At 36.9% G+C, this 27,004-nt stretch overlaps 1 protein-coding gene across 3 annotated transcripts in view; it reads left to right on the top strand.

Moving 5' to 3' along the window:
* Positions 1-27,004, top strand: part of RAPGEF4 (Rap guanine nucleotide exchange factor 4) — a 150,200-nt gene that overhangs the window by 2,068 nt on the left and 121,128 nt on the right. For all 3 annotated transcript variants that reach the window (XM_065637505.1, XM_065637504.1, XM_065637506.1), the window contains exons 2-4: positions 7,632-7,774; positions 8,889-8,977; positions 17,441-17,587. In XM_065637505.1, coding sequence (XP_065493577.1) covers positions 7,632-7,774; positions 8,889-8,977; positions 17,441-17,587 — 379 coding nt within the window. The remainder of the gene's footprint in view (positions 1-7,631; positions 7,775-8,888; positions 8,978-17,440; positions 17,588-27,004) is intronic.

Genomic DNA, 27,004 nt, shown 5'->3' with positions numbered 1-27,004 from the left:
TTTCTGAGGTTTAAATGCAATACATTGTGAGATCTAAATTGTAAACTGAAATTCAGGGGTTTGTGCTTAATGAGGTACATAGCCTTGAGGAACGAGTGATGTTTTTAGGAAACACCTGAGAAGCATTTAATTTAGAAATCTCTTTGCCATTATAATTATATGAAAATTAATATGCTGAACATTTTTATAATGGGGATTTCATTAGAGCTATTATGATGAGACTTTTTCTTCCCTTTTTGTTACTTGGAGTAGCTAGTAGCACCAGTTTGTTGAGTGAAAAGAATCAGTTCCAGGTACCCTAAAGGATTATACGTTATTATCCTTTTCCAGAAGGCCATCTGGATGTGGGACAAACCCAGGACGTGAGAGATTGTAGTTTTTTTCCTGGTCTCTGCCATGCTTTGCTTTGTGATCACAGGAAATACACTTAGGTGTGTTGTTCTGGTTTTCCATTTAAAAAATACAGTTAAAGCTATGTTGGAAAAGTACAATAGGAATCTAAATACTATTTGATAAAGCATTTTTAATTAATTTACACACTTGTATTTCTAGAGTGTATTTCTTTTCTATACATGATCTATCAGTGTACTAATTTGAATTATTACATAATTTCTATGTATTTTAAACCTTTTAAAAAAATCTTACAGCATTTTTAACCTACATGTGAATTCTGTAAATATTGGATCATTTCATGAGTCTGTTCTCTGTAAGATACCATGCGTTTCTATTAAATTATATAGTTTTATTATGTTTTAGTTAATGAACATATTTACAAGGGGAAGTCTGTTCTACAACTGGTATGCTTCAGAATTTTAGGTGAGCCTCAACACAGACGATTAAAATGGCATATAATATGGATTATCCAACTTCATTCTTTAAAAAAAAAAGGAGAATGAAACTCTAAATGGAAGTAATATACATCATGTACAGACATGATGTATTTTGTATATGTTCTTCATGTTTTTCCCCAAGTCACCCACCAAACTAGAACTACTAACATCTAAAATGAGAGCACATAGAAAAGGGAAGAACCACCAAAATGTTTCAGGAGATATGTTATTACTGTGTAGGGTACTGTGGGCTGGTACCACCACTGCTTTGACCATACAGCTGCCATATGTGGTTACTAACCACAAAAGCTGAAGATCAGCACTTAAAAATCAAATATACAGAACAGTATTTATATATGAAGTCACAAGTGTAAAAGTACAGAAAAGCAGGAACAGAGAAGTTCAGAACACTGCTCTATCAAGAATGTTTTATTTTAGCAGGAGAGACAGAGGATCAGCATTGATTGACTGTACATCCTGGTTGTACCTGGAGGTGTAAATAGTTTTTGTGTTAAGGAAACCTGGTCCTTTTATCTTTAAAGTAAACAGTTGGCCTTACCACTGATTTCCTAGGGAGCAGAAGCATGCCTACCATCCTAGCATTTTTCTGTATGTCCAATCTACACGTAGTTAAAAGAAGGTTGCTGATTTATGCAAGTGTGTATAATTAGCTTAAGAACAATATCTTCCCTGCTCTCATGGTTTCTTTCACACCAAAGACTGTCTAACCAAGAAATTTCCATGTTGACATTTCTTTACTGAATGGTAGACAAAGTATTTTTTGCATAACTGTTATTTCTCTAAACTGATCACAGTTACAAATTCCGATGTTTTAACTGGACTCAAATACAAACTTTCAAATGATGTACAGCATTTGCAACAGTCAGAGATCCCAGGATTTCATACCTGCCCACGACATGTGTTTTTCTCTGTATTAAATATGACCTTCAGTGCCTTAGCGGACTGGAGGAGTAGATCACAGAGCAAAGTGTGTAACTTTGCTAGCCTGTTATGCTGAGAATGTTATGATCTTTGCTCAGCTCTTTATAAATTATTTAAATATGAATGGATGTTTCGAGGACATATTGTACACACTGACGTTTTATATCCTTGTTAGACTTTGGACTTGCATCATTTACATCTAACAAAAGCAAAATAACACAGGATAGTATCTCAGATCTCCTGTAGATTTGAGTATAAATTTAGACTGAAGCTGTGTAACAGCAGCATATTCGAATCAGGATTTGTTTTTTAGTTCATTGTAACATATATTTGAGATGTAAGTCATTTGTATATGGTTAGTAATCAACAGATCTCTTGCGAGTATACAGATAGCCTAGGATGAAGAACTGATATTCTGAAAGAGTTGTTGTAAAAGAAATATAGAAAATGCTTGTCAAAGATAATGAGATATACATTTATAATCAAGAAATATTGTGAATTTTTTAGAATTGCTTTATGATGCTATTTTTTTACTTTAAAAATATTTTTATGTGACTGGTAAAACATACACTGACTTCTATACATTTTAAATTTCTACTCTTGCTTTTTATTTGGAACAAATCCACAGAAATGACACCACCATTTTTCACCTAGCTTGGATCTAAACAAAATCATGGGCATACACTGCAGCTCCTGTCAGCCCGTGTGCTTGGTGTGTTTTCTGTGTGTGTAGGATGTGGCTAAACTGCTGTGTGCTTGGATCCAGTCTGCGTGGGAATAAATCAGCAGCAGACACCGCTGTGGATGTGGAAACTTGGAGACAGAACAGTATAGATATGGCCTATGTGCTTTCTAGCACTCATGCAAAGGTGAAATCTTCTGAGAGTGATGAATAATAACAAATTTCTCATTCTGCATCATGCAACTAATTTTCTAGTCCAATGCAAAGGTGCAGGTGCAGTCTTTGCTGAATAATAAGAAAGATCTTTTTCTTTCCGTATCTCCTCAGAGAGACCAAAATAATTGTTAATATAGCTTGCCATGAGCTTGGAGGTCTGTGCATTTTATTGAACATATGAATTCAAAATAACTCATATAGAGAGTAGGAGTTGTATTTTAAACAAATTCAAGATGTTTTATTCCCTGCTCGCAGGCTTACGTATTTCTAGTATCAGCTTTCATTTGTTACATGTGCTTGCAGCAAGTTACACACTTGTTCTAGGGCCAGATATTAAGGGGAAGAAGTAGCGGTTGCCCTAGGCATTCATGTGTATAGACATTGTCATGGCCCACCTGAGCAAACTAGTACATGTATATGCCTATCAGGACATATCTTTAAATGTAGTTGGTATTACAGTTTTCTGAAGTGGCTACATGATTGCTGTGGTACTTGTGCAACTGTAGGTTTTCACCAGATGATACTGGAAACATGTCTAAACTGTCAATGCCTGAGTTATTTCTGGCATGTTCTTAGGACCCGATCTCTGAAATTCTGAGCACATTAAATTTCTTTTATAACAAAACCTCATATTCCAGCAAAGAAATAAAAGCCCAACAAACCAGCTAATTCAAATCATGCTCTCAAAGTCAGGTGGTCACCAGATATTTTTCAAATACAAGTATTTTTCCTATCTAGTGTGACATTTAGTTTTCTCTGCATCTTACAATTTGCTGCATTTAACAAGTTCATAATTCCTATGATAGTCCCTTTGTTCTGTTAGTATTTTATGGACTATATTTGGCATCATCACTTACTACTCCTGCTGCTTTATCAATATCCTTAAAGAATGTTTCCTGAACTGACTTTCCACTTCATTGCTGAATTCAGGAGTTGTCAAAATGTATGTCAATGTAAATCTGTAGAGGTTATTTCGTAGTTGCTGTAAGCCGTACATTTTCTTTAGCTGTAACCATGCAGATCCTAAATGGGTAAAGGTGCATTTAGTGCAGTGTATTGGTGGATGGCAGTGGCCAGAGTTTGAATCAAAGGATATCATCACTTGTGCATATTGTTCAATTATAAATTTAACTTGCAATATATCTCAGAGTCTGTCTTCATATTAAAGTGCTTTTAATGTCTATTATGAAGCTACAGTGCTGTTTAATGTAATTTCATCCAGATCTACTTCTGTCAAATGGAGTTTTAGCTATTCTGAGCTCCAGTTCACATTGATGAAAGTTGCAGGGTTTATTCAGAAAGGTTTAGTCACACCTTGGTTGCAAAGCGTGTACCATACGTAAGATTTTAGTAAATGAAAGGGGAAAATTTCCTTACAATTTTATTTATTCTCTTGAAGTATTTTGTCTTTGAAAAATGCATATGAAGGTGAAAAAAACTGGATTTATGTTTTGTTACCTAATATAGCTGTATTGCTTAGGTAGTGCATTTTTAACTTGAGATAAATCTTTGTGAGTATTGTTACTTAGTAAATACATCTTTTGCCATTTTGGCATAATAAATAGATTCATTAATGTTAATTTAATGATCATGACAACAGTTACAATGATGATAAATTTATTAAAAAATACTTTGTACAAAGTGGTCAAACTTTGCATGAGTTTTGCAGGCATGTGGAAAAGCAGTTAACTGATGCCATGGTGCTTTATTATTCTCATTATGCTCTCTCACTAGGTAAAACTATACCAATCTCATTCTATAGATTATAAGCCCTTAATAGAATTGAGTTTGAGTGCTACTACTTTAAGTGTTACACTGTAAATCTGGAGTTTTTGCACAGGCAAAATTCCATGTCCTAGTAAGCACTAAGGGCCACCTCAGCTTGGGACACCTGGTGTTAGTTCATTCCTTACCCTTAAACACAGAGGACATTTCCCAGGAGCTCTGATCAAATTAAAAGGCATTTTGTTGTCAAACAACTTCGATCCTAGTTAATTGTTGTGCTTATTCATGATCTTAACCAAACAGCTAAATCTTAAACTAGATGTTTGTCTGTGTGTCTCATTTGAGAGACATTAAGAAGGTGTTATTCTGGAATACAGTTAAGGTTCCTTGCATGTTTCCATGCTGACTGTTTTGTGTGTGGTGGTGTTTCTTTGTGTGGGGTTTTTTGTTGGTTTGTTTGTGGTTTGTTTGTTTGTTTTTGTAAAACACAGCTTGAGTAGAAGGCACATTCTCTAAAATAGATAATTGGTTAAATTATTTACTGAAATCCTCTCCCAGATTGTAGCTTCATTTCCAAATGTGCTGGATCAAAATGTGTGCCCTCCTAGTCAAAATATTTGTGGAAATTTAGTTGCACGCAGTAATATTAAACCCAGTATGTTTTGAAGAAAGGCTACTGAAACAAGTGTCTTGCAGTAATGCATTATTAAGAAACATTGTAAGGAGTATGACAATTTTCAGATTACTACTATGCATATTACTTCGAAGTTCGGATGCCTCTTTGTTTAGAGCACATCTGCATGTCCCCCTTCAAATGCCCACTTCACGTACTGCAAGTGGAGGTAACTGCTGCTGATACAAAGTGCTGTAGCTCAGCTGCTGGCTAAAGAAAGCCACTAGGAACATGACTTTAATTTATCTTTCCCAATAAATGTGGAGTTTGGTTTCTCACTGTGGTGCTTATGTTTCAAACTCTGAAAAGCGTGGCTCAGCGACCTGTGAGAGTGCTTGTCCTTCCATGGTGACTCACTTTACTGTGGTCATGAAGCAGTTTTGTCAGAAGAGCGAGCTTTTCCTGCAGATGTTCTGCCTGACACAAGACACTCCTTGCCACATCAGTGGAACTGAGCCCTGCGCTCACCTTCCTCTGAACTAGATGAAAACCCCATCTCTTGAGCCTTCAGCGACTCTCAAGAAAAAGAGCTACACAGTCTATGAATTAAATCCCCCCAAATCTTGTCCTTTTGACAAGACCAGAAGTGGAAGGGATTTCTGAACTCACGTTTCAGAAAGAGCACTGAGAAAACAGTGTTGATTAAGTTTATACTCCCTGATGCATGTTTTTTGCTAACCCTGTTTCCTTTTCCCCTGTCCAGCTGCAGCAAACAACTAAAACCACTAAACACTGAGATCCTACAGTCAGTTCAACTGATGGACTTGAATTGAATCAGCTATGAACAGTTGTATGAATGAAACAGTCTCAGACACAGTTTTTCTAGGAAAATGGGATATTCTGAGAATGAGCTCCATTTTTTCCCTTGTTGGGTTTTGCTGTTATTTGAGAGTCCGTAAGTTAAGGGAGTTAGTATTCCAAGAGTTAGGGCAGTTTGGGTAGGGATCTTGTATAAATGGCTTTTAAATCTGTTTGCAAGCTGCACCTCCTAATCTTCTTAAAAGGATTTTGACAAGAGAGTTAATGCTTATTAGTACCTGTCAGTTAGTGCACAGTCAAAAAAAAGGAATGGGTGAAAATCTTGCTTAAAGTATTTCAAAAGGGAGCTGTTGTAATTGGTTGTGGTTTGAAGTGGCAAGAGGATGTCACGGTGGTCTAGAAGCAACCGTATACACCAGAGAGTTATTATTCTCATCTGTAGTTAATAAGGGTAAGCTGAAGTATAAATGAGGAGAGATATTTAATCCCTCCTAGACTTAATTTAATAGGAAGATGAGAGATAGAGATTCAGTGTGAGTAGGATCTGGCCTTCTTCCCTGAGACAAAGATTTAGATCCCTTAAGTCTTTGGTTCCAAAGAGGAAACTTTATAAAAATTCTGGTGGAAGGAATGCTTACACTGTGGGTGTAACAATAAGATGATAAAGATACGTATTTATGAGCCTAGTCTTTGTTCATTGTAAGCTACCTGACTTTTGTTCATCTAGAAGCTCATCCACTGGCTGAAAGAACGTTTTTTGTCAGTAAAATTAACTAGGAGCATTTGAGTGAGTGATAGGTCCAGTGATCACTGACTGTTGTCTGTCTTTCTGGTACCCATTTATACATAAATTATTTCAGCATGATCTCGTGGAATATTCTATGTTTATTTCTGTGCATAGTGGTAGGCATGTAGTCTGTTAAGACTCTTTCTAATGCTGTCAGTTAGTGGTTGGCTTACCTGCTGATTCATAACATTTGATAATCACATTTAAAATGTACGTTATGGAGCTAATTCACTTTAGTTTCATAAATATGTCTCAGTTTTCTGAACCTGCTGAACTGCTGGCACACGTGCTACTTTGTTGGAGGGAGGTTTACAATTTTATTTTTCTTTGATTTTTTATTAAAGTGTTAATGTCATAGATTTTAAATATTTTAAATATTTGGATTAAAACTCTTTACCCTTACCAATGAAGAGTTATGATTCTTGCTTGCCTATTTAATTTGTCAAACATCGAGAGGAACTGTGTGAAGAAAATGTACTTATTAAAGTTGTCTTTCTTGCTTGCAAGTGAGAAAACAGAACACTGAAATTAGTTTGCACCCAGTAAAATGCAGAAGAGAGATGTGGTTATACGAGTTACTGCTGATATCTAAAGCTTTTCTTTTAGCGAGGCAGAGAACTTCTATTTTGGGCACCAGTTCCACAGACCTCTTATATGTTTGGACATCTGTTTATTCATGTTCCCTTACAAACTTAAAACTATATATCATTCTAAGCTCTTTAGGATAAGGACTGTATCATCATATATACTGTTACAGTAATTGCTGCAGCAAGACTTTGGTGCTACATGGTGCTTCTTGACACTGTCAGTGTTGAAATGATAATAATCATGCTCAGGTGGATAGTGGACAGTTGTTAGGATGTTTTGGAAGTCTTTCATTATGGACCTGTGAAATGCATTTTAACTGGGTTATATTATAGTGTGACATTTAATGCAAGCATTTGCAAGTTTAGTGCATGCAGGTGGGGATGTTTCTCTGATAAAGCCCTTGAGAATTGTGTCCTTTGTTTTTTCCAGACCTTTGGAACGTTCCAGTGAAGATGTAGATATAATATTCACACGACTGAAAGAAGTGAAAGCTTTTGAGAAATTTCATCCAAACCTTCTCCAGCAGATATGTCTCTGTGGATACTATGAAAATTTGGAAAAAGGAATCACGTGTAAGAGAGATTCATATAATGATCTATTTTGTGTAGATAAAATTGGGGGTTAGAGTGGGCTTGTCTCTAGGAGATTGATGAGAGAGCACCATCAGTGGAATGGCTATAAAAATGTTTACAGTCATAGTCATGGGGGAAGGCAGGACTAAAGTGCTGCTTGCTCTACAAATACAGTGTGTAGTGAATCTATGGTAACAAGGCACACATTGTTGGATTTAGGGCTCTGCCACTGTTTTGCTGAAAGATTAGAAGCAAGTCATTGCACTTAAGCCTGATTCTTTCCCTGTAAATGTATTATTGCTCTCTTTTGTAGATAGTTTCTGATGTCAGGGGCAAAAGGGCAAAACCTAGGCAGATCACTAGTAGCCTTCAGTTTGTAGTCACTCTGGCTAACACAAACTAGATTTGCAGAGCTGCATATTCCTGTGGGGTGCAACAGCTCTGTGTCTGCTCTGGCAGCCTGCGTGCCAAATGAAGGTGGGCAGCTGTGCTTGGTCTGTGAAGCTGAGATGGAACTAAGTGGTGACCCTGTGATAGGAACGTGCAAGTTCTCAGAGCTGTACAAGGGCAATGGCTGACGGAGACCTGTGTTGTTTGATAGAGTCTCGGGTACCCCTGAGGTTATATATCTGATGTGCTTTAGGCACACAGTACTGGGGCTTGCTTAGAGTCATAGGAATTCTGATGCTCTGTAGTCACACAGTTGGAATGCCTAAACATCCAAGTCTTGCAGTTGCCAAAACTTTTACTGAAGTTAATGGAAGCTGTGTCTGCATTGGAAGATTCTGAATTTCAAAGGGACATTGTTCAGAAAGTATTTTTTGGGTTGTTTGTTTTGTTTAACTAAGATAGCAGTAAAAGAGATGCAAACTGGGGAGAAGAGTGAAAAAATTCTATATGCTTTCATTGTTTCTGTAGTGTATCAACTAGTTTACTAAAATATGTGCTTTCCAGTGTCATTGCAAGTATTATTGTAAGTAAGTAAGTAACCTGATATGGCAAAGTCCATAGTGCCAGCGGTGACTACAATAGTACAGTAATATGAGGGAAAATGTTTATTAATGTTGCTAAACTCAAGGAGATAGCTCTTATTTACAAGATTTCGTCTTTGCAGTGTTCCGTCAGGGTGATATTGGAACGAACTGGTATGCTGTTCTGACAGGATCACTGGATGTGAAGGTTTCTGATACAAGCAACCATCAGGTAAAATAGATTTTTTCATTGAACCCATCCAGTCAGTAGTACAAAGAAAGGGTATGACTTATGCTGAGGTAGATAAATGACAACATATATTGTACAGATATTTTTTCTTATCACAAGCATGTTTCTCTGAGTCTCTTTTAGTCTCAGTTGTCTTTTGTCTATGGAGGCAAACCCTGCCATTGATTTCAAGAAAACTGAAATGTAATGCTCTGAAAAGGGGTCTACATTTTAATATGAAACAAGATTCCTCTGTCTTTTCTAATAGTGCCTTATGAAGTTAAGCTAAAGATCTAAGAGTTTTTAATTAATTCCCTGGAAATACTTCAATTCGGTCCTTGTTCAGAAAGTTCAAACCAAACCCTCCAACAGTGCAGTCTGATAACAGCATGCTGCAGTCTTCACTGCAAGAATGGGCAGGTATTATAGTAACAGCAGAGTACTGGAACCACTGCCATGTTAGACCAGAAGCCTACTGATAATACCAATTCAGTGTTAAGAAATAAAAGAACAAGTAAAATTCCTCCAAAGTTGCAAGTGATTTCGCAGTGTCTTGGCATTCCTGAATTTACAAAATCAGGAATTTAGAGTAAATACAAAAAAAGGATGAGATATTTTTCTTGGAGAGAGCGCCAACTCACACTGTCAAGTGTTGTGCTGACAAGGCGCGCACTTCCTGCTGTGAGCTGAATCTTCTGAGAAGGCCTTGTGTCCCATTCCCTGTTTGAGATCTGGGATCTTGTAGCTCAGCATGGGCCTGTACCTCTGACATGTCACATGAGTGGTGCAGCTACCCAGGTCCTGAAGAATAACACTACCCCTTTTTCCAACCTTGATTGAATATAACGTGTTTGGGGGGTGTTGTTGATGTTGTCTTTGCCCAGAGCTTGGCTGATTGGGGGAAGTTTCTAGCTCATAGCAGGTTGGCAGAAATTAGATTTTTCACTTTGTTGAGCTCTGCAGCACCAGGGAGATTGAGTCAGAATGCAAGTCAGGGCAGTGTGTGTATACTGGGTCTTTCTACTTCTTACAGTAAAATGACAGATACAAAAGGAACTTCTTTCACATACTTATTTTTAGTAAACTCTTCACTTACTAAGTAGTGACTGATTGAGAGTATAATTATCCTAATTTGAGCAATTCTCAGCATGGTCTGTCTGTCATTGGTATTGTCACAATTTGGAGCAGTACTGAGGTCTCATGAGACCCTTGTCTGTGTAGATCTGAAGCAATCAGGAATATTTTCCGGTGTTTGCCAAAAGATGGCACTACACTGTTGTTAAGGTCCGATGTTCTTTACTGAAAGAAATATATCCACAAAAGTGTTCTGGATGTAGAAGTTACATTAAGAATCTGTTTGGAGTGTTGATTTGTTCCATTAGATGGAGGATGAAAGGCTTAAGCCTTTTAAGAAATCTGAAGTAAATATTTTTTTCTGCTTATTCAGGTTCACTGCATTTTTCTGCCAATAGGAAACTACAGAAGTACAATTCATGTAGTTCTAGTTCTAGAAATTATATTCTGCAGTAATTTCTTAACCTTGTGTTTCCTTCTCAGAGGAGAAATGAACTGAATTCTTAACGCCACCTAGTTCATAAAATCATAGAATAATAGAATGGTTGGGCCTCAAAGTTCATGTAGTTCCAGCCCCCCTGCCATGGGCAGGGACACCTTCCACGAGACCAGGTTGCTCAAAGCCCCATCCAGCCTGGCCTCGAGCACTCCCAGGGATGGGGCATCCACAGCTTGGCTGGGCAGCCTGTTCCAGTGCCTCACCACCCTCATGGGGAAGAATGTCTTCCTTATAGATAATCTGAATCTGCCCTCTTTAAGTTTAAAGCCATTACCCCTTTTCCTATCATTACACGCCCTTGTAAAAAGTCCCTCTCCAGCTTTCTTGTGGGTCCCCTTTAGGTACAGGAAGGCTGTTGTAAGGTCTTCCTGGAGCCTTTTGTTCTCCAGGCTAAATAACCTCAACTCTCTCAACCTGTCTCCATAAGAGGGGTGCTCCAGCCCTCTGATCATCTTCATGGCCCTCCTCTGGCCTCACTCCAACAGGTCCATGTCTTTCTTATGTTGGGGGACCCAGAGCTGGATGCAGTACTGCAGTGGGGTTCTCAAGAGACTGGAGTAGAGTGGGAGAATCACCTCCCCTGACATTTTGGTCATGCTTCTTTTGATGCAGTTGCCACAGGATACAGCCTCACTGCCAAAAGTAGAGCAGCTCGTGCATTTACCATTCCAGTGCTGGGCAAGTTTGGTGGTTGGGGACTCCTAAATAGTATTTGAGTCCAATATTTTCTCTGATTTTGCTCCAGCAAAGAGATACAGAAGTTCACCTGACAGGTTTAGAATTTTGTAGTCTTGTGTAAAAGTAGAGAAGTACTATGCTGTCTTTTCTAGGAAGAGAGAAGCTAACTTTGTATTTCGGTTCCTATTAGTTAAAAGGTCTTTAGACATGACTAATATTTTACTGTGTAAGATGAGCAGGAGGTTGTACTAGATGACCTCCTGAGTTTTCTTGCAGTTTGAATTATCCTATGATTGTAAGATGATGATGCCTACAGTGTTAAGGTAAATATGGAAAATAATTAATTTGATTAAAATATATTACTCCCACTTTTACTAGGTGTTTAGCTGTCTGCTTGGGGAACTTAAATTTCAGCAAGCCTGGAAATAAATGCTTTGTGTAGCAGCTATGATGTGCTAACTCTCCATGCATTCACCTTTGGTGGCTGGTAGCTTGTTCCCATTAAACATGCAGTAAGTTATTGTGCCCTTGATGCTTACTAAGAATGTCTTAATGGCCTTTGCTCCTACAGAGGCATGTAGTTATGTCTTGCACTAGAAATTATATCTAAATGCACTAATGGATCGAGACTTCAGTGCAGCTAGAGAAGTATTAATTCATGCACATTCTTGCTGCACATTAGCTTACTCATGCAGACACCTGTGATTTCTCACAGAAAATGATAGTAATACTGATTAGGACCAAGTTGAGAATTCATATAAACAGAAATATTAACATTACCTATATTTGCTATTATGATAAGAGCGAGCATTCCATGTACTGATTTAAATGTTTTTAATAAAGACAAACACACACATTTAGGATCTCATAAATAAAGCCTAGCTTTCGTATTGGTTTGGAAAAATCCTTTCTGACTACTTGCAAAACTGTATTTTGTCACAAGAGGGCAGTGTTAGAATACATAACAAACTGAGTGCTGGCAACGTTTAATACTTAAATGTCTAGTTTGAAAATCATATTCAGCTATTTGCAATATACCTGTCTTAAAGAGTTTGATCAGAGCAGACTTCTCTGTTACTGTCAGTTCTGTTCCACTGAGGTGGTAAAATATGCTAGCTGCTGCTGATCATGATGGTAATTTCATTTGCCATTGAAATGAGGCAATACAATTTAAAATACAAAGATCTGACAGTATTACCCATCCAGTACATCCTGAGTGGTGGTTGGTCTCCTTTCTGTACAAATTATTTATGAATTTTCTGGCTGTTCAACAATCAAGAAGAGACTGAAGAGGAATTTTTTTTAAGGTAAAAATGTCACACTATGAATTGCAGAGTTAAGTGTAATGAACTGATTTAGTCTTGCCTGAACTTGTGTCTAACAAATGCCTTGATAAATATTGTACTTAAAAGTCACAAAAAGACTTGGCAAGTCCCCTTCGAAATAAACAGAAAATGCAGCCTGTTTAGAATGTATCAAGAAGAGGTCTTTACCCTCAGTTTTTAACAGATTCTGAATTTAATTTTTATTTGGCACTATTAGCTTCCCAATGTTACAACCAAGATATATAGATGTTCCTCTTAGAGGTATTCCTAGTTTGGTATTGTCTTAAAAGTACTGCTGACTGCATTACATATGTTTCATTTTTGAACTCTGTTTTGAAAATGAGCAGGTTCTGAAGAATGTCTGTTGGTAATATCTCAGAATAAAGCTCGGAATAAATGCATTATGACAAAAGCATCATTGTGACATCTTTGCCAGATTCTGCAGCATTGTGTTTTACTGAATTAGATTCAGAGCCTTTTACTCCAAATTATCGAGATTTATATTCCTATCTGATAAAATAAGAAGGAATGAAGAAAGACAAAGACCAAATAGCAATTTGATCTGCAGTTTTGCTGTAGTCTGCCAGCTGAATCATAGTGCGCAGTGAGGGCCATTGCTAGTTTATCTTGCTTGTGTTTGAGTAGAGTTTTTTTAAGCTGATTGGATTTTAAAAACAGATCAAGCTGAACACAGGGCATTGACTTTACAAACAATTAGCCTTTTTAATAAAAACTTTAAAGGAGGAGCTGTGGGTGCGTGGGTGGTAGAGCAGTGTTGGTTGTAGGAAGATGCAGAGAGCTGGGGATCAAAAGCAAAATAAGTTAGTGGGGTTGCTGAGAAGAATGACTGTGAAGAAAGAGGTTCAGATGTCCATGTCAGATGTCCATGTCAGAAAGGGAAGAATCTCCTGGCTGTTTGAAACTGAGGACAAAGGAGATATGTGATAAGATGACATGGAAACAAGGAAAGGGATTTAAACAGGACAGTCCTTGCAATACTACTTCCTGCACGTAAATACCATTACGTGTGCATGTAAATAGCCGTTTTAGATTCTGAAGATAACCTATGTGAAGTCGCAACATAGGTTTGTGCTGTAGTCTGTAGTGTAGTGTAAATATGCCCAAGATAGCTTTAAATAGTTTAGTTTAAACATGAGAACTGCTCTACCCATTGTAACACAGAGATTGCCTGGACTAATGTACGTAGCTGAGAAGCAGAGTGTGTTGGCCCATGCTGAGCTCCACAGTGTCATGGTTGTGCTAATTTTGGTTTAGAACTTAGCGTATTTAAAGTGAGTATAGACAAATCATTTCACTTCTATCTGCCAGGTAACCTAGCAAACAGTCCAAGACATTGCAGGCAGCTTTTAGAGGATCAGATAGAAAGGTATGGAAATAATGAATATGTTATTACAGTACAGTTAATCTGATCTGTAACTATTTTAATTAGGAACTAAAAGAAAAGCTGGTTACAGTCTTTCTAGAAGCATAATGCCTCCTTTAAGCAAACAACCTTGTGTTGTGTAAGGAGGATGGCCTAGCATATGTTGGAAAACTGCAGTTCTAGTGTGGGAAGATATTTCTGTGTTATCTTTAAAAGCAGTTTGATAAAGATTTCCTATCTGAATGGGTGAAACATACGCTGGTGGAGGTAGTGGAACAGGAAAATAACTTCATAGATAGTTTACTTTCATGTATGTCCTTTGGTTTCTCTGTTATAAAAGGAATTTTTTGCTGAGGACAAACCAAACTGTTTCAAAGTAATAATAAGCAAACTTTTCAAAATGCCAGCTTTTGCCGGTCTCCAATTAAACATGGAGGTGGTATAGAGTCCTGGAGGGACACAGGTGCAGAAGTGAAATAATGGTACAAGCTGTGGGAAGATGATGAAATTAAAAACAAACTAGCTACATCAACTTAGTAAGTCAAAATATTGAATAAACTAAAATTTCAAATAAGAGTGCCGAATCCCTTTCAATGTAGCACTGCAATCTTTTTCCCTATTTTCTTAATTTCTCTTTCAGACACCATTATTTTGTTTACACACAGTACAAAAATTCTGATTGCCAGGCTGGAAAATAGAAAGTGTCACAAGTCAGGGAGAAGTGTGCAGGGATGTGACTTGTGATAGCAGGGGAGGAAATACGACAGAGCCTTGTTTCTGATTCTCATCCATTTCATAGGGTGGTCCTACAAACTCAATAATGTTTTCGACTGATGGCGGGGTGGTGGTGGGAGGTTTAATAACTCTTCCACTACATGTGTCTCACCTGGCAGTGAGTCAGTGCAACTGAATACACAAACAGCCTTTGATTAGAACACTACCATTTTATTAGTGTGTTCAGAGCACAGATAGCAATGCAATTAATCTCCTCTTTTAAAGTCTCTAATACTGCCTTTTAAATAGCAGTATGAATTTAGCTGGTTACCAGCAGCTAGAAGCCCCTGCTGCTTCTGGCATGGCAGAGGGAGCAGCAAACAGAGTTTTCAGCTGCCAGCAATCCTCCTGAAGGCTGCACTGAACAGCAGGAGATTCTGGAGTGTAAGGTTAACAGGTGTAATAGGAAACACACACCTGATTCCCCAGGAGGCTGGAGATACATAAACAAGGGGCAGAGACAAAATGGGGCTCTGAAGTCTTGAAGAAGACAGATGGGCTTGTTCCCTAGCTGGCTGTGAAACTGCATCTCTGTAGAGAGCAATGATGGCTAGGGAAAAATCCTGGAAGAACTTGCACTTGATAGGAGCCTGGTCTTGAATGAATGTAGGTAGGGCCATTCTAGCTCCTTGACTTAACACTTCACAATGTTAATTTATTTCTTAGGCTGAACAGCTGCCTCATCAGAAGTTATCTTAGAAAGTGATTCCCTAACCAACACCTTTCCTTTTTTCTTCTTCTTCTCTATTCTGTCTTTAAAGATATATTCTTTAGGGTTGTGAAGAATCAAAAAAGGTGAAGCATTTCAAAGGAGTTTATTTTTCTGGAGGGAGGAGAGTGAAAAAGAAGTTGGAAGATGTAAATATCACTTACGATCCACCTAATGGAAAAGTTTCTTTTTCTGCCAGGCTATTTGGTTATTCTGGCCTAAACGGATCTTTTATCTGAACTTTCTAAATAAAGTTGAGAATAACGTATTGGAGACCCAAGATTGAGTTTTGTGTGAGCAGTGGGCATGTTTTCTTTTTAGCTCTTTGAGTGCCGGTGTATGGTAGCATGCAGATAGTGTTTGAGCTCCGAAAGATAAGCTTGTTAAGGCAGAACTTTAGTATACAGCATTTATTGTAGGCTGTTTGTAGAGACTCCTATTTAGGTGCCTAGGTGCTCATTCCCACATATTCTTTGTTTTGAACAGTACCTGTCTATATTTGCCTTCCTTGAAAATTTCTGACAGTTAGTAAATTCTTCGTAGATCTTTTCTAAGACATAATTAATTTTGTTTTCCTGAACACATGATTCTATATGGTAATATCTGTGCAAAAGCAATTTGCTATGGTTCAGGGAACTGGACTATTATGGGCATTTGTCTTTGTAATGCAATTATAAAGCTACTAACTTGATCTTAATAACATTTGCCTATTACCACTTATTAGATGCATGAAAGGAAAACAATGCAATTTTAAACACAGAAAATGATGCTGAAATAGGCTCATGTATCTTTCCTGGATTATCAGACACAAGGATGTAGTGGATGGGATGACAAAATTTTCTGCTTTATTTTTTGTAGATATTTCATGAATCCTACATTTTAGGATTAAACTGTATTTCTAATGTTGTATTAGGTAAAATTAGCATATGTGTTTATGTGTATTTGTCTGGTTGCATGTATTGTTTCCTTAGTAAAGTGCACTTTGTATCAGTTTAAATTTTTAAGGGTGTTGCCACCTTTTTTTTCTTTATTACTCAAAAGACAGTTAAGGCCCAACTTAGAGACATACATGTGTTCAGCTTCAAGCCTGCACTCAGGAACGGAGCAACTTGTAAGCCTAAAATAGAACATGTATCTAATGAATCCTGATTCATCAAGTTATTTAATTTCTAGTAGTCTAATTTTTTGTCTGCGGTAGCTCACAATTTAATGTTGGAACTATTACAGAGGAGTTCCTGGCCGAGGGGGATTGATTTAGACATCTTTCCATCACATGAATGACATGTGCTCATATAGACTCTTTTGAAGTGGATTTACTGCATGTTTGGGACCATCCTGAATACTCTGTTCCCTGTTGGTTTGGACTTCAATAGTTTTCTTGAAATCCCTGACTTATGTGAAAAAAAAAAAAATTAAATCTAGTGCTTAATCAGCAGGCATCCATTAACAATTGGATATTTACTGGCATTTTCAACAGAAAGGGCAATTGTTGATTAAGCTGTACAACTGCATTGTGCCCAGACCTTGCATTATAAATACAAGAAGATACTGTAATTGAAAGTTATGTTTACTGAGAAAACATAACAGTCAATTTTTCTTTCTGATAGGGGTAGTCTACATAGGGCAGAAATTTATATTTCAAGATTGCATTTCTGATGCTAGTTATCTTCTGATCACCTCTGACATTTCTAAAGGATCTCATAATCACAGCAGTCTTTAGAAGCAGATGAACACCAAAGCTGAAGGTGACTCTCGTGTTCTCTGCTTTGCAGACAGAAATGCCTAATTCAACTGATGGCCATAGAAAACAGAAGTTCTACTTGCATCTGCATTTAGACTTCCCTTGTTGTTAATCAGCATATTGATGTTGTGGGGTTGGTTTTTTTTTTGGCACTTTTAATTAATTTTCTTTTAAAGCAAAATGCTGAAGAATCTTAAGACAGTGCTATTAGCAAATGCGGCATAAAGACTCTTAAAATATCCTGGAATATTTAATGTGTGTCCTTTTATTTTTAATTCAAAGGATGCTGTGACAATATGCACTCTGGGAGTAGGAACGGCTTTTGGAGAGTCCATTCTGGATAACACTCCTCGCCATGCTACCATCGTTACCAGAGAATATAGTGAGCTCCTTCGAATTGAGCAGAAGGACTTTAAGGCACTTTGGGAGGTAAATTCAGATTTATTTGCAGTTTACACAGAAAGAAAGGTGATTTAACCTTTTGATTGTTTGTAATGAAATATATGCATGTTTATGCCATAAGCAAAGTAATAATTCTTTGAAAATAGTTTGGACAAATAGGAAAGTCTTTTTGCTTGTTTTTAGTGCTTCATATTCTGCATGATTACATACTCTTGTATTTCTTTCTTGCGGGCTTTCTTCTAATGAAACAACTTAGGTGAAATTTCTGGTGGAATTTATTTGTATACTGCAGGTGTTGCTTTGTTAGCCTTAAACTTGCTTTTATTGCCAGCATTTAAGAGGAGAGTCTATCCTTAATATACTCTGGTATTTTAAATTATTCTCCTTTACTCCTGTCTCATCGTCAGCGGTAAGGGGTTTAGAACTTGCAGATGGATTAAGATACCTTAAAAATTAAGCTACTGATTACATGTGGGTTCCCTTAAAACTTACCCTTGTGGAGAATGTACTGCTGAGGGTCTTCATTTGATAATCTGTGTGTACTCTGTATCCATGCTGAGGAGACTTCATTAACATGTTACTGTTCTAAGTTACTGAACTTCAATCAGTTTGCATTATTATAAGCATTATACTTGATTTGAAAAGTGTTCTGGGAATTGGAAGGGATCCTGTTGGCCTGGCCTCCACTTTTGCCAATTTGTACTGCCAGCCTTTTTGAGATGGTAACTGTACAAATTGAGATGTTATGCAGGATTGTCAGGTGGTGTGACAGTGTCCTAAAGTTGCAGATGTAAAGTTGCAGATGTAGGGACACTATATTTAAGTAATAGATGTTGGTTATAGCATTTTATTTCAGCTTCTCTCCTAATTGCAGACGAATGGATTTTTTTTTTTTTGGCTTTCTCTTATCCTGAGAAAGAGCAGTATTATACTCCAGCTAATTGTCCTAAAGCACTATTGAAGTAAGGCTGTCAGAAAGAAAATCAAATCCACAACTAGCTACACAGACTGAGAAAACAGCACTAACATAATCTGTCTATAGGGATGTGGCTTTGAGCATAGTTAATGGTGCAGCATGACCAAGGGATGAAAGACCAATGTGCGATTGAAACGTGCTTGCCATTGGGTGCTCTGGCAATATCAGATTTCGTTGTCATAAAGTGTTAGTAAAGTTTCATAGCAAATCTGAAGAAATTCACAATGCAATATTTTTCTGCAGTTCATGCTTTTTTTTTCTTCTACAGCAGCTGCATTATGATTTTAGACTCTGGCATTAAAAGGTTAAATACACCAGTGGCCTCATCTGTTTTAACATCTGCTACACTTGCCAGTGGTCAGAAATTGTTAATGTAAGTAGTGTTTTACAAGCTCATGTTGGAGGAGAATAAATCCAATTGTAGCTTTCTCAAATAACTTTTTTAAAAATTCTAATTGGAATAAGCAGAGTCATTTCTGCTGTGTATATGATCTTCGTGTTAAGCATTCAGAGGTCATTGGTTTCCTATCAGAAATATTGGGGGAGTGGAGATTAAGTTCCATTCTTAAAAATTTTGAACCTTAAAACATAAAGTGGTTTTAAAACAAAAATGCCAATGTCATTGGCTCTTTAATCACTAATACAATGTAATTTCTAACAATTTTCCTGATTTTTATGAGTTTTTTGATGATAGATACTTGTTGAAAGTATTGGGCACTATCATAGGGAGCCTTCGCACGCATCTTGTGTGGTGCAGTTTTGATGGAATTGTGCAGCGGAGCCTGTCACTGATGCTGCAGGTGTCAGTCACAGATCACAGTTTAGCTTTGTGATGCGTCTGCCTTTTGTGCAGTTTTACAGTGAACTTTTCAGGTATTTTGGAGTGCTTTCTTTCAAGGAGGCTATCTCAGGGCTCTGAGTGAGTGGAAAATTATGCCATGAAATATAGCTTTGCTGGTTAGTCTGGGGTAGAATTAAGTTGCTGGTTTTTTTTTTTTTTGCTCAAGGCAATATTTGTTTCCTTGCAATTTACTAATCCCAAAGCCTACATAAACTGCAGCTAAGGTGTGATAAACAGACTATGTTCAAAATGGACAGAAAATTATTTAAGAAAATTCCCCTGAAATATACTAGCAACAGCAGCAGTAGTATATTATTAATGTTATCTGAAAAAAAGTAAATACTTTTCTTCAGGGCAACTTTTTGTTATGGATATTGTGTTATTCTGTCTACATTATCCTAAGATTCATATTTCTTTGCTGTGACAAAGCCCATGTGGGAAAATGGTTATTGATACGGTGATGTGCCATTCAGATAATTATTTAATTTGTTTTGAATGAAAACCCACACAAAGTCAAGAATGGATCACAGATACCTATTATTTGTGGTAACATGGGAAAAATAGGAAAAGGCAACAATGTCTGCATCATAATCCAGATATGGTAAAAACTAAATTCTAGTGCATACAAATTTTAATTCTCCCAATGATGATAATTTAATTCCAGAAATAAGTGGTTTCTCCATAACAAAAAAAGTTGAATAATTCCAAAACAATGCTGTTGAAGAACAACATAAATAAATGGTAGGAATGGCATTCTTAAAATGGTTACTGCCTTTATGAATGTTGGATTTTTATGATTAATAATAGAAGTGCAAAAAAACCATTTTATATATGAATAAGTTTTTTGTTTGTGTTTTTTTTTCTGTTCTTTGGAGAGAAAGAACAAATGAGAACTGTCTGTTAGCTGATTAAACATCTTGGGCATACAGAGCGTGAAAATTCGAAGACTGCAATTTTTAATCTTCTTTTTAGGTTGCAAATATATTATTGGAAAGTGAATCAGTATAAACTGATTCAGTATTGACTTTAGTCTATTGTGCAACTAGTGTGAAATGATAAGACTAAGAACTATGAACTATTTTACTTTACAGTAAAAATTCATTAACACTGAAACCTACTGATGATCATGTTTGCTGGACATGTTTTTCTACCACAAATCTATGCAGTTATTTGAAAGACAAATACTTGTTTATACTGCTTATGAAACTTTCCATGTAAATCCTGAAATGAGATTTGAAGAGAGAGAAAGATATACCTGTGTGTTTTAGTTATTTCTAAGTTTAGAATTTTCAAAATCTCTATAACTTCATGTTAGGAATTTACAGATTTTTCTGAGTTTTGTTTAAATTGAAAAAGTAACTTTTCCTGTATTAGCTGTATTGCTCTAAGAAGCAATTGTATTGATAGGATGTTTCGCAGACCAGATGTAGCTTTTAACATATTTAATGCACAATATACAGCAAAGTGTATTCATTTCTTTGAGTACAATTACAATTGGATCAGTACGTGAAAGAGATTGTGTCTTGTGAACAGACTTCTTTCTCGTCTATCACTATTTTTCTGTCAGTTTTATAAATTTAGAATCACAGAATCATCTAGGTTGGAAAAGTCCAACCATAAACTTAATACTGCCAAGTCTCACTAAACCATTAAATACTCTGCAGAAATGGTAGGATATTCTTTATCAAAAATATAATAAGATGCCTTCTGTAATATACAGAACTACATATTCATTCAAGCCTTTAAATACAGAAAGATTTTCTATGACCTTCATTTTGAACAGTCAGGGAATGCTGGTCAAAACAAATGATATTGTCCTGATAAAAACAATTACCAGTTAAAATGGCCTAGTCTTCTCTCTAAAGACTATAACTCTTGAAGTAGCATCGTGTTCGGGAACATCTGTTGAACTTCTAAGCTTACTTATCCTGGGAGACTTATTTTCTATTAATGGCTGCTATAGCAGATTGGAGATGATGAAATCTCTGGTTAGTTCTCACAGAGCTGAACACCGCTCCCTGATGAAGAAGCTGCAGGAGCTTATGGCAATCACTGGTGATGTGCCTTTGTGCACCGATTGTCCCTGGCGTTCAGCTCTGAGGAGCACTAACAAACATGAAAAGAAGTTATTCATCCTCATTACAACACCGTAGAGTTCTAAGGTGCTCTATGAATCTGTGGGAAGAGGTACTCTTTTGTGGTTAAGAACTTGCTTTCCCTCCTAGCATCACTGAATTAGTGTGGTGCTAGCTACCTTGCGCAAAAACTGTTTCAAAGCACAAAGGAAAATGCATCCAAAAATAAACATGAAAGCAGAAGGCTACGCACAAGGAGCTCTGGTCATGCACATCCTGCTGGATCACTGGCTTGCTCCACTCCTAATAGTTGGATTCTTTTAGAAAGAGTAGCAGTGAAATGCACGTATTTGAGCAGTGTTATCATTACAGAAGGTCTCTGTAGTTCATCCTTATGCTTTGTCCTTTCATGCAGTTGCAAACTGATTCAAACTCAGACAGGAAGGGATTGAATCTGCAGAGAGGTGACTTATTTCTAGAGGTCTTTCCTACCACAGTGAATTACTCAGCCTTCCTTGGATAACATACAAATAACCCATTTCCTTTTCTGTGGAATAAGGTTGTTAGAAGTTACTGAAAATGCCTTGAGAAACATTTGATCTCGAGTAAACGAAGAACAACTATTACTTCGGTATGCAGTGACTTTGGAGAGAGGGAGTCTGGGCCACTATAAGGTCAGAATGAATATTTTAATTCTTTTTTGTTCATATTCAAGAGCACTTACACATCTCTTAATCTGATAAACAGTAGCATAACTTGCTTCCTGCCTTTACCCATCTGACGGTAATTCAGTAGCCCTTGGCAGACTTCTCTGCTCTGAAATGATAGCCTTGGGAGAAGCAGCTTTCTTGCTGTCTTTGTTTTCTGAACACTGTGAATGTTAGTTTTTAGTGAGCTAATTTTAAAATATTCTCTGTCAGAACAGAAGAAATTTTACATACAGTTTCAATGGAATGCTGTGTAGGAAATACACGTATGAAATGGCATGCTAATTTAAACTTAGCACTGTTCAGTGAGATTTCTGAATAAGGCTTAAGTTCATTAGAAATGAGACCAAAGCTCTCAGTGCATTTACATTGAATATCAATTTGTCTTTTTAAGATATATCTAGTCATATCCCTTATATTAGGGTATAATATAATCTTATGCCTTGTTTTATGTGTCAGGATTATGGCAGTAGGAATTACAAAGGCACTGTAAAAATACATTAATTAAAATGAACATCGTAAGCATTTTAGTTTGTTTTATCCATTTGGCCGTGCTGCAAGTACATTATTTATCAAAGTATGTTACTGAATCTCAGGTGTTTTGCAGTGTAACGCGGTAGACAACATTTTAGAGAGGCAGCCTTTTCCTTGAATTAGGCTGCTGGAAAATACATGTTGCATTGTTATCTGAGATTGTTCTTACTTCTCTTGCTAGCAGGTTCCTGAATACTTCGACATGTGTAAGGAGTGTTGGGAATCTCATGCGAATGTCAGTACTTTCTAATGCACCTTTTCAACAATGTGTATTCCATACCAGAAACTCTTTCTGGTTCATTTAAGTGAGAGATTAAATTTGGTCTGAGAAATGAAATACAGTGAGGGTGGAATCAAACCACCACCAACAAAAAAATCCATGTTCAGCCTCTAAGCTATCAGCTTCTTTTATGGTATACTACTCTGCCAGTTTATTGCCCAGTAATCAATTGTAGAAATCTTTGCTCTGATTTACTGATTTTCCCATAGGCAAACATAATAGAGGTATAAAACTATAATTAATAAAATACAGAGTATTTAGCTTTGCAGGATGGGTGATCATATGATTTAAAGTAGTGAACTACTTGGAGACCCACAAAAGTATACAAAGGTGGTCATGGAACATACAACTGTCTTTAATTGCTTCATGTCACACTTTTCATTGGCTGCTCAAACTCTACCTTGATGATTTGTCTATCTAATGGGGTTTTATCTGAGAACTGTAGAAGTGAGTAGTAGCATGCATTTGCAATGTAGCTGGAATACTGCGTTCACTAACCTCTCAAATAGCCATCTTGTCAGAATAAGGAAGAATTACTCCATGTCATCAGATACACTTGGATCCTTCACATCTTCCTTCTGTATGGAATCTGTTGTTTTCTGCTGCCTGTAAATCTTCAGCTAATGACCAATTCAAATTTGTATGCAAAGAAGCAGAGCTAGTGTGAGAGACATCGCAAAATGAAGTGATGATAGGCAAGCAGGAGATTTTATTCTTAGAGTAACACATGGAAGGAGGAGGAATATAAAAAGTCCTTCTCCTCTCTCTAGCTTTAGAATATGACAGTAAACACAGAATTGGCAAGATGTGAGCAAAGCTTTGAAAGTAACATCCCACCTTCATACCTTCTTTGTTAATACTGATAAAGCATGCAAGTGAGTAACAGGGAAAGATTCCAAAATAATCGTTATACCAAGAAGAAGTACCAGATTGCACTCCCAGTTTTTGTGGTGTGAACTGAGCATATTTCAAGTGAATACAGTACAATTGCTGTAACACATGGAGCTAAGTGGGAGCAGAATCTGTCCTTTAGTGCTGCTGTTATATTGGTTTTGACCATCCTTGTAATATGCTTTTAGGGTTTTTTCTCTTGTTTTGCTTTCTCAAACATTTCTAATTTTAATGAGTGATGCTCTGTCTGGTAGAGCAGATTTAAACCCATATGGAATGGCATTCTGTCCTCAGTAACCAGTCTTAGATCCGAAGAAGCTGTGTTTGTCAGCATAGCAACACAGTGGCTGCTGCTTTCATTTGTGTGTGTTAATCACTTCATGTTTTAAAAAATGGATGCAGATTTTGTGAACGCTGATTGTGACAGTATATCTCTTAAGGTAACCTTCCTGGCCATTGGCAGTGGAGAAACATATCTAGAAACTAGATTTTTTTTCACTACAGTAACATAGCTTTTCTCTTGGTGTGACATATGCTGATGGAAGTGTACAAGTGTTTTGATAGTCTTGATACGATACATTCTTTTCTAAATAATGGCATTATGACTGAAAAGCTCATAATCGGTAATTGTCTACTCTGTTTCAAATAACTTGCTGTGCCATTATGTATGATATTCAATATTGTCAATGAGGGCACAATTTCTGCAAAAGATCAAGGGATCCAGTTAGTTTTAACTCTGAGTTTCCCTTTCTTTGTTGTTATCCATGGTTGAATGTGACAGAGACAGGCACTTCAGATGCCTCTTAAGCAACTGAAAAGATTGAAAAATAACAAGCCGATTGGAAGGGCCTGATCCTTCTTCATGTCTTTCTGCAACAAACTTTCCTGGTGCTTGTTCTTGTATGTCATCCCTACAATGAGTTTGCATCTCAGTCTCCTGGTTTATTCTGAATTTATTTCAATAACAACTTTTTGTGACCGTTTCACTGATCATCATGCAGAAGTGGAATAAGTCTTTGTAGACCCGATTTCTCTTAAACCATGCTAGCATGTTATTTTTCTTATGTGCAATTCTGTATCACTGTAATAGTGCCCATCAGCTTGAAGCTCCTGTCGAATCCTATTATACCAGACACTGTGCAAAAATGTATTGTCATATCTATTTACAGCCCTTGTAAGTGTTTATATGTTTATTAGCACTTCAAAGAGTCTTAAATTATATTGCAGAAAGCTTGACTTATTTGAGGTTCCCTCTCGGATAAAAATAAATAGAACAGCCAGTGAGTGTGTCAGTCTCCCTGTTAACTAATCCCTTTATTGGTTTTCTCTTATTTTATCATGGTTAGGGCTAAAGTTGAAAAATATGAATTCATCCGATTTTCAAGAAAAGAAATTATTTTGATTAATTCCTAAAATATTTGAATTACAGAAGAACATCTGACAAACTGAAATGTATACACTTAGTCTGCAGATGTTTGGGGGCTGCTATTTTTCTTTGAAGCTTTACTGCCAAACTTGCACTTTCTATAACCAGCTTTTTTATTAGCAAAGAAAGTGCTTTTCATCCTCAGCAGATTGTATTATTAAATGTGGTATCTCTAAGCATGATGTGCTAAATGGCAAAAACATATGTTGCGAAACACAACTGGGAGCCTACGAGTCTTGCTTCAGGCAGCAAACTTCTGGTCTTTCATTAGTTCATTTTTATTAGGTAAAAATTTCTTTCAGACAAATTTTAAGATTTGAAGCGTATGAAATAGTTTCTGGCTTTTTTCCCCAACATAGATTTTAACTATCAAATACGTGTCTCATTCTTATCTGTCACAGAGAGAAAAAATGCATAACAAAATTATGTCTTCATAGATATCTTTGTGTATATAATCTGCTGTCTATCTAACATGTATTGTGTGTATATATTACAACATTAAATTCATATTTGCCTTCTCAAACTTCTGTGTCAGATTGCCCGGAGCTTTGGTTGTAACTGCATTTCTGGTTGGCTGTGTCCCTTCCTGCCTTAGAATGGATACCAAAGGGATCAACTGCATAAGGCTTTGCTGACACTTCTAAACTTTTGGATTTGACACTGACTGTTCCTTAACTCAACCACGGGGTCAAATGTGGATGAGGTTATTTTGGAGATTGAGCCTTTCTGATCTTCTGGTCGGTGTTATCATCTCAATCCTTGGTTTCTTTTCAGATGAGTCATGCTTTTTCTTCCTTACACAAAAGGTTAATCTGTTATTACTGGTTCCTTCAGGTTCTTGAGAAAAATAGTAAAGCTTCCTTTTAGCACTGAGTTCTTGTTGCTTTACAGCAGTGGATGTGGTTGTGTGTTCCTCCAAGGCATTCCTATAGAATGCGTGCTTGCGTGCTGCATTTGAATAGGTGCTTTCTGCTTGTATTGCATAATGGGTTGGGCAAATGTGATGCCATTTATCAGATCAATGGATATGTTTTAATATTGACGTTTTAAAAATCCATTAGCTTAAACCTGCTGGCATTAGAAAAAACAGAGATCATTGACAATAAGATCTGTGTCAGTGGAAGATCTTATGCAGATTAACACAAACCGAAAGGAAGGCTATTGTATAATATTTTTAATTCTGACAGTCTTGTTTAGTTTATAAAATATTTTGCAAAAATTTTGTAAGAGTGTTCACCTTCATGTAGCCAGAAAAAAGAAATCTACAAGTCCTATATTGCACAATGTGAATCCTTCCTTAAGGAAACACTCCCTAGAATGAGCATTCAACACGTTAAAACTCAATACAAGCTAAACCCCTGACATTATCAATTTATTAGGTAAATGGATTAATAAATGGGCTCAAAAAGAGAGTGCCCTTTCCTTGCCTTAGATAGTGCAGCTCTGATAGATGTCTTTTCCTGGTCATAATCGGAGCCGTAAGGTTCAATGTTTGCCCTTTCCCTTGGACTGGTTCCTCCCCTCTTTTCAGCCATGGTAAAACACTCCCTTATTGAAGTCAATGAGCATTGTGGGATTTCAAGCGAGGTAATTACTAATTGCTTCCTTCTCCTTGTGTAACATGCCAGCACAGGCTGCTGGCAGTAGGTTTAAATCCTCTTTACCCTCTTCCCTTCTGTAACAGTTTCTATCCACTGACATCTGTGCTGATTAC

The sequence above is a fragment of the Caloenas nicobarica genome, chromosome 6 (assembly GCF_036013445.1).
Source record: "Caloenas nicobarica isolate bCalNic1 chromosome 6, bCalNic1.hap1, whole genome shotgun sequence".
NCBI classification, from domain to species: Eukaryota; Metazoa; Chordata; class Aves; order Columbiformes; family Columbidae; genus Caloenas; species Caloenas nicobarica.
Note: the sequence above shows the minus strand (reverse complement) of the source record. Positions and strands in the feature narration are given on the sequence as shown.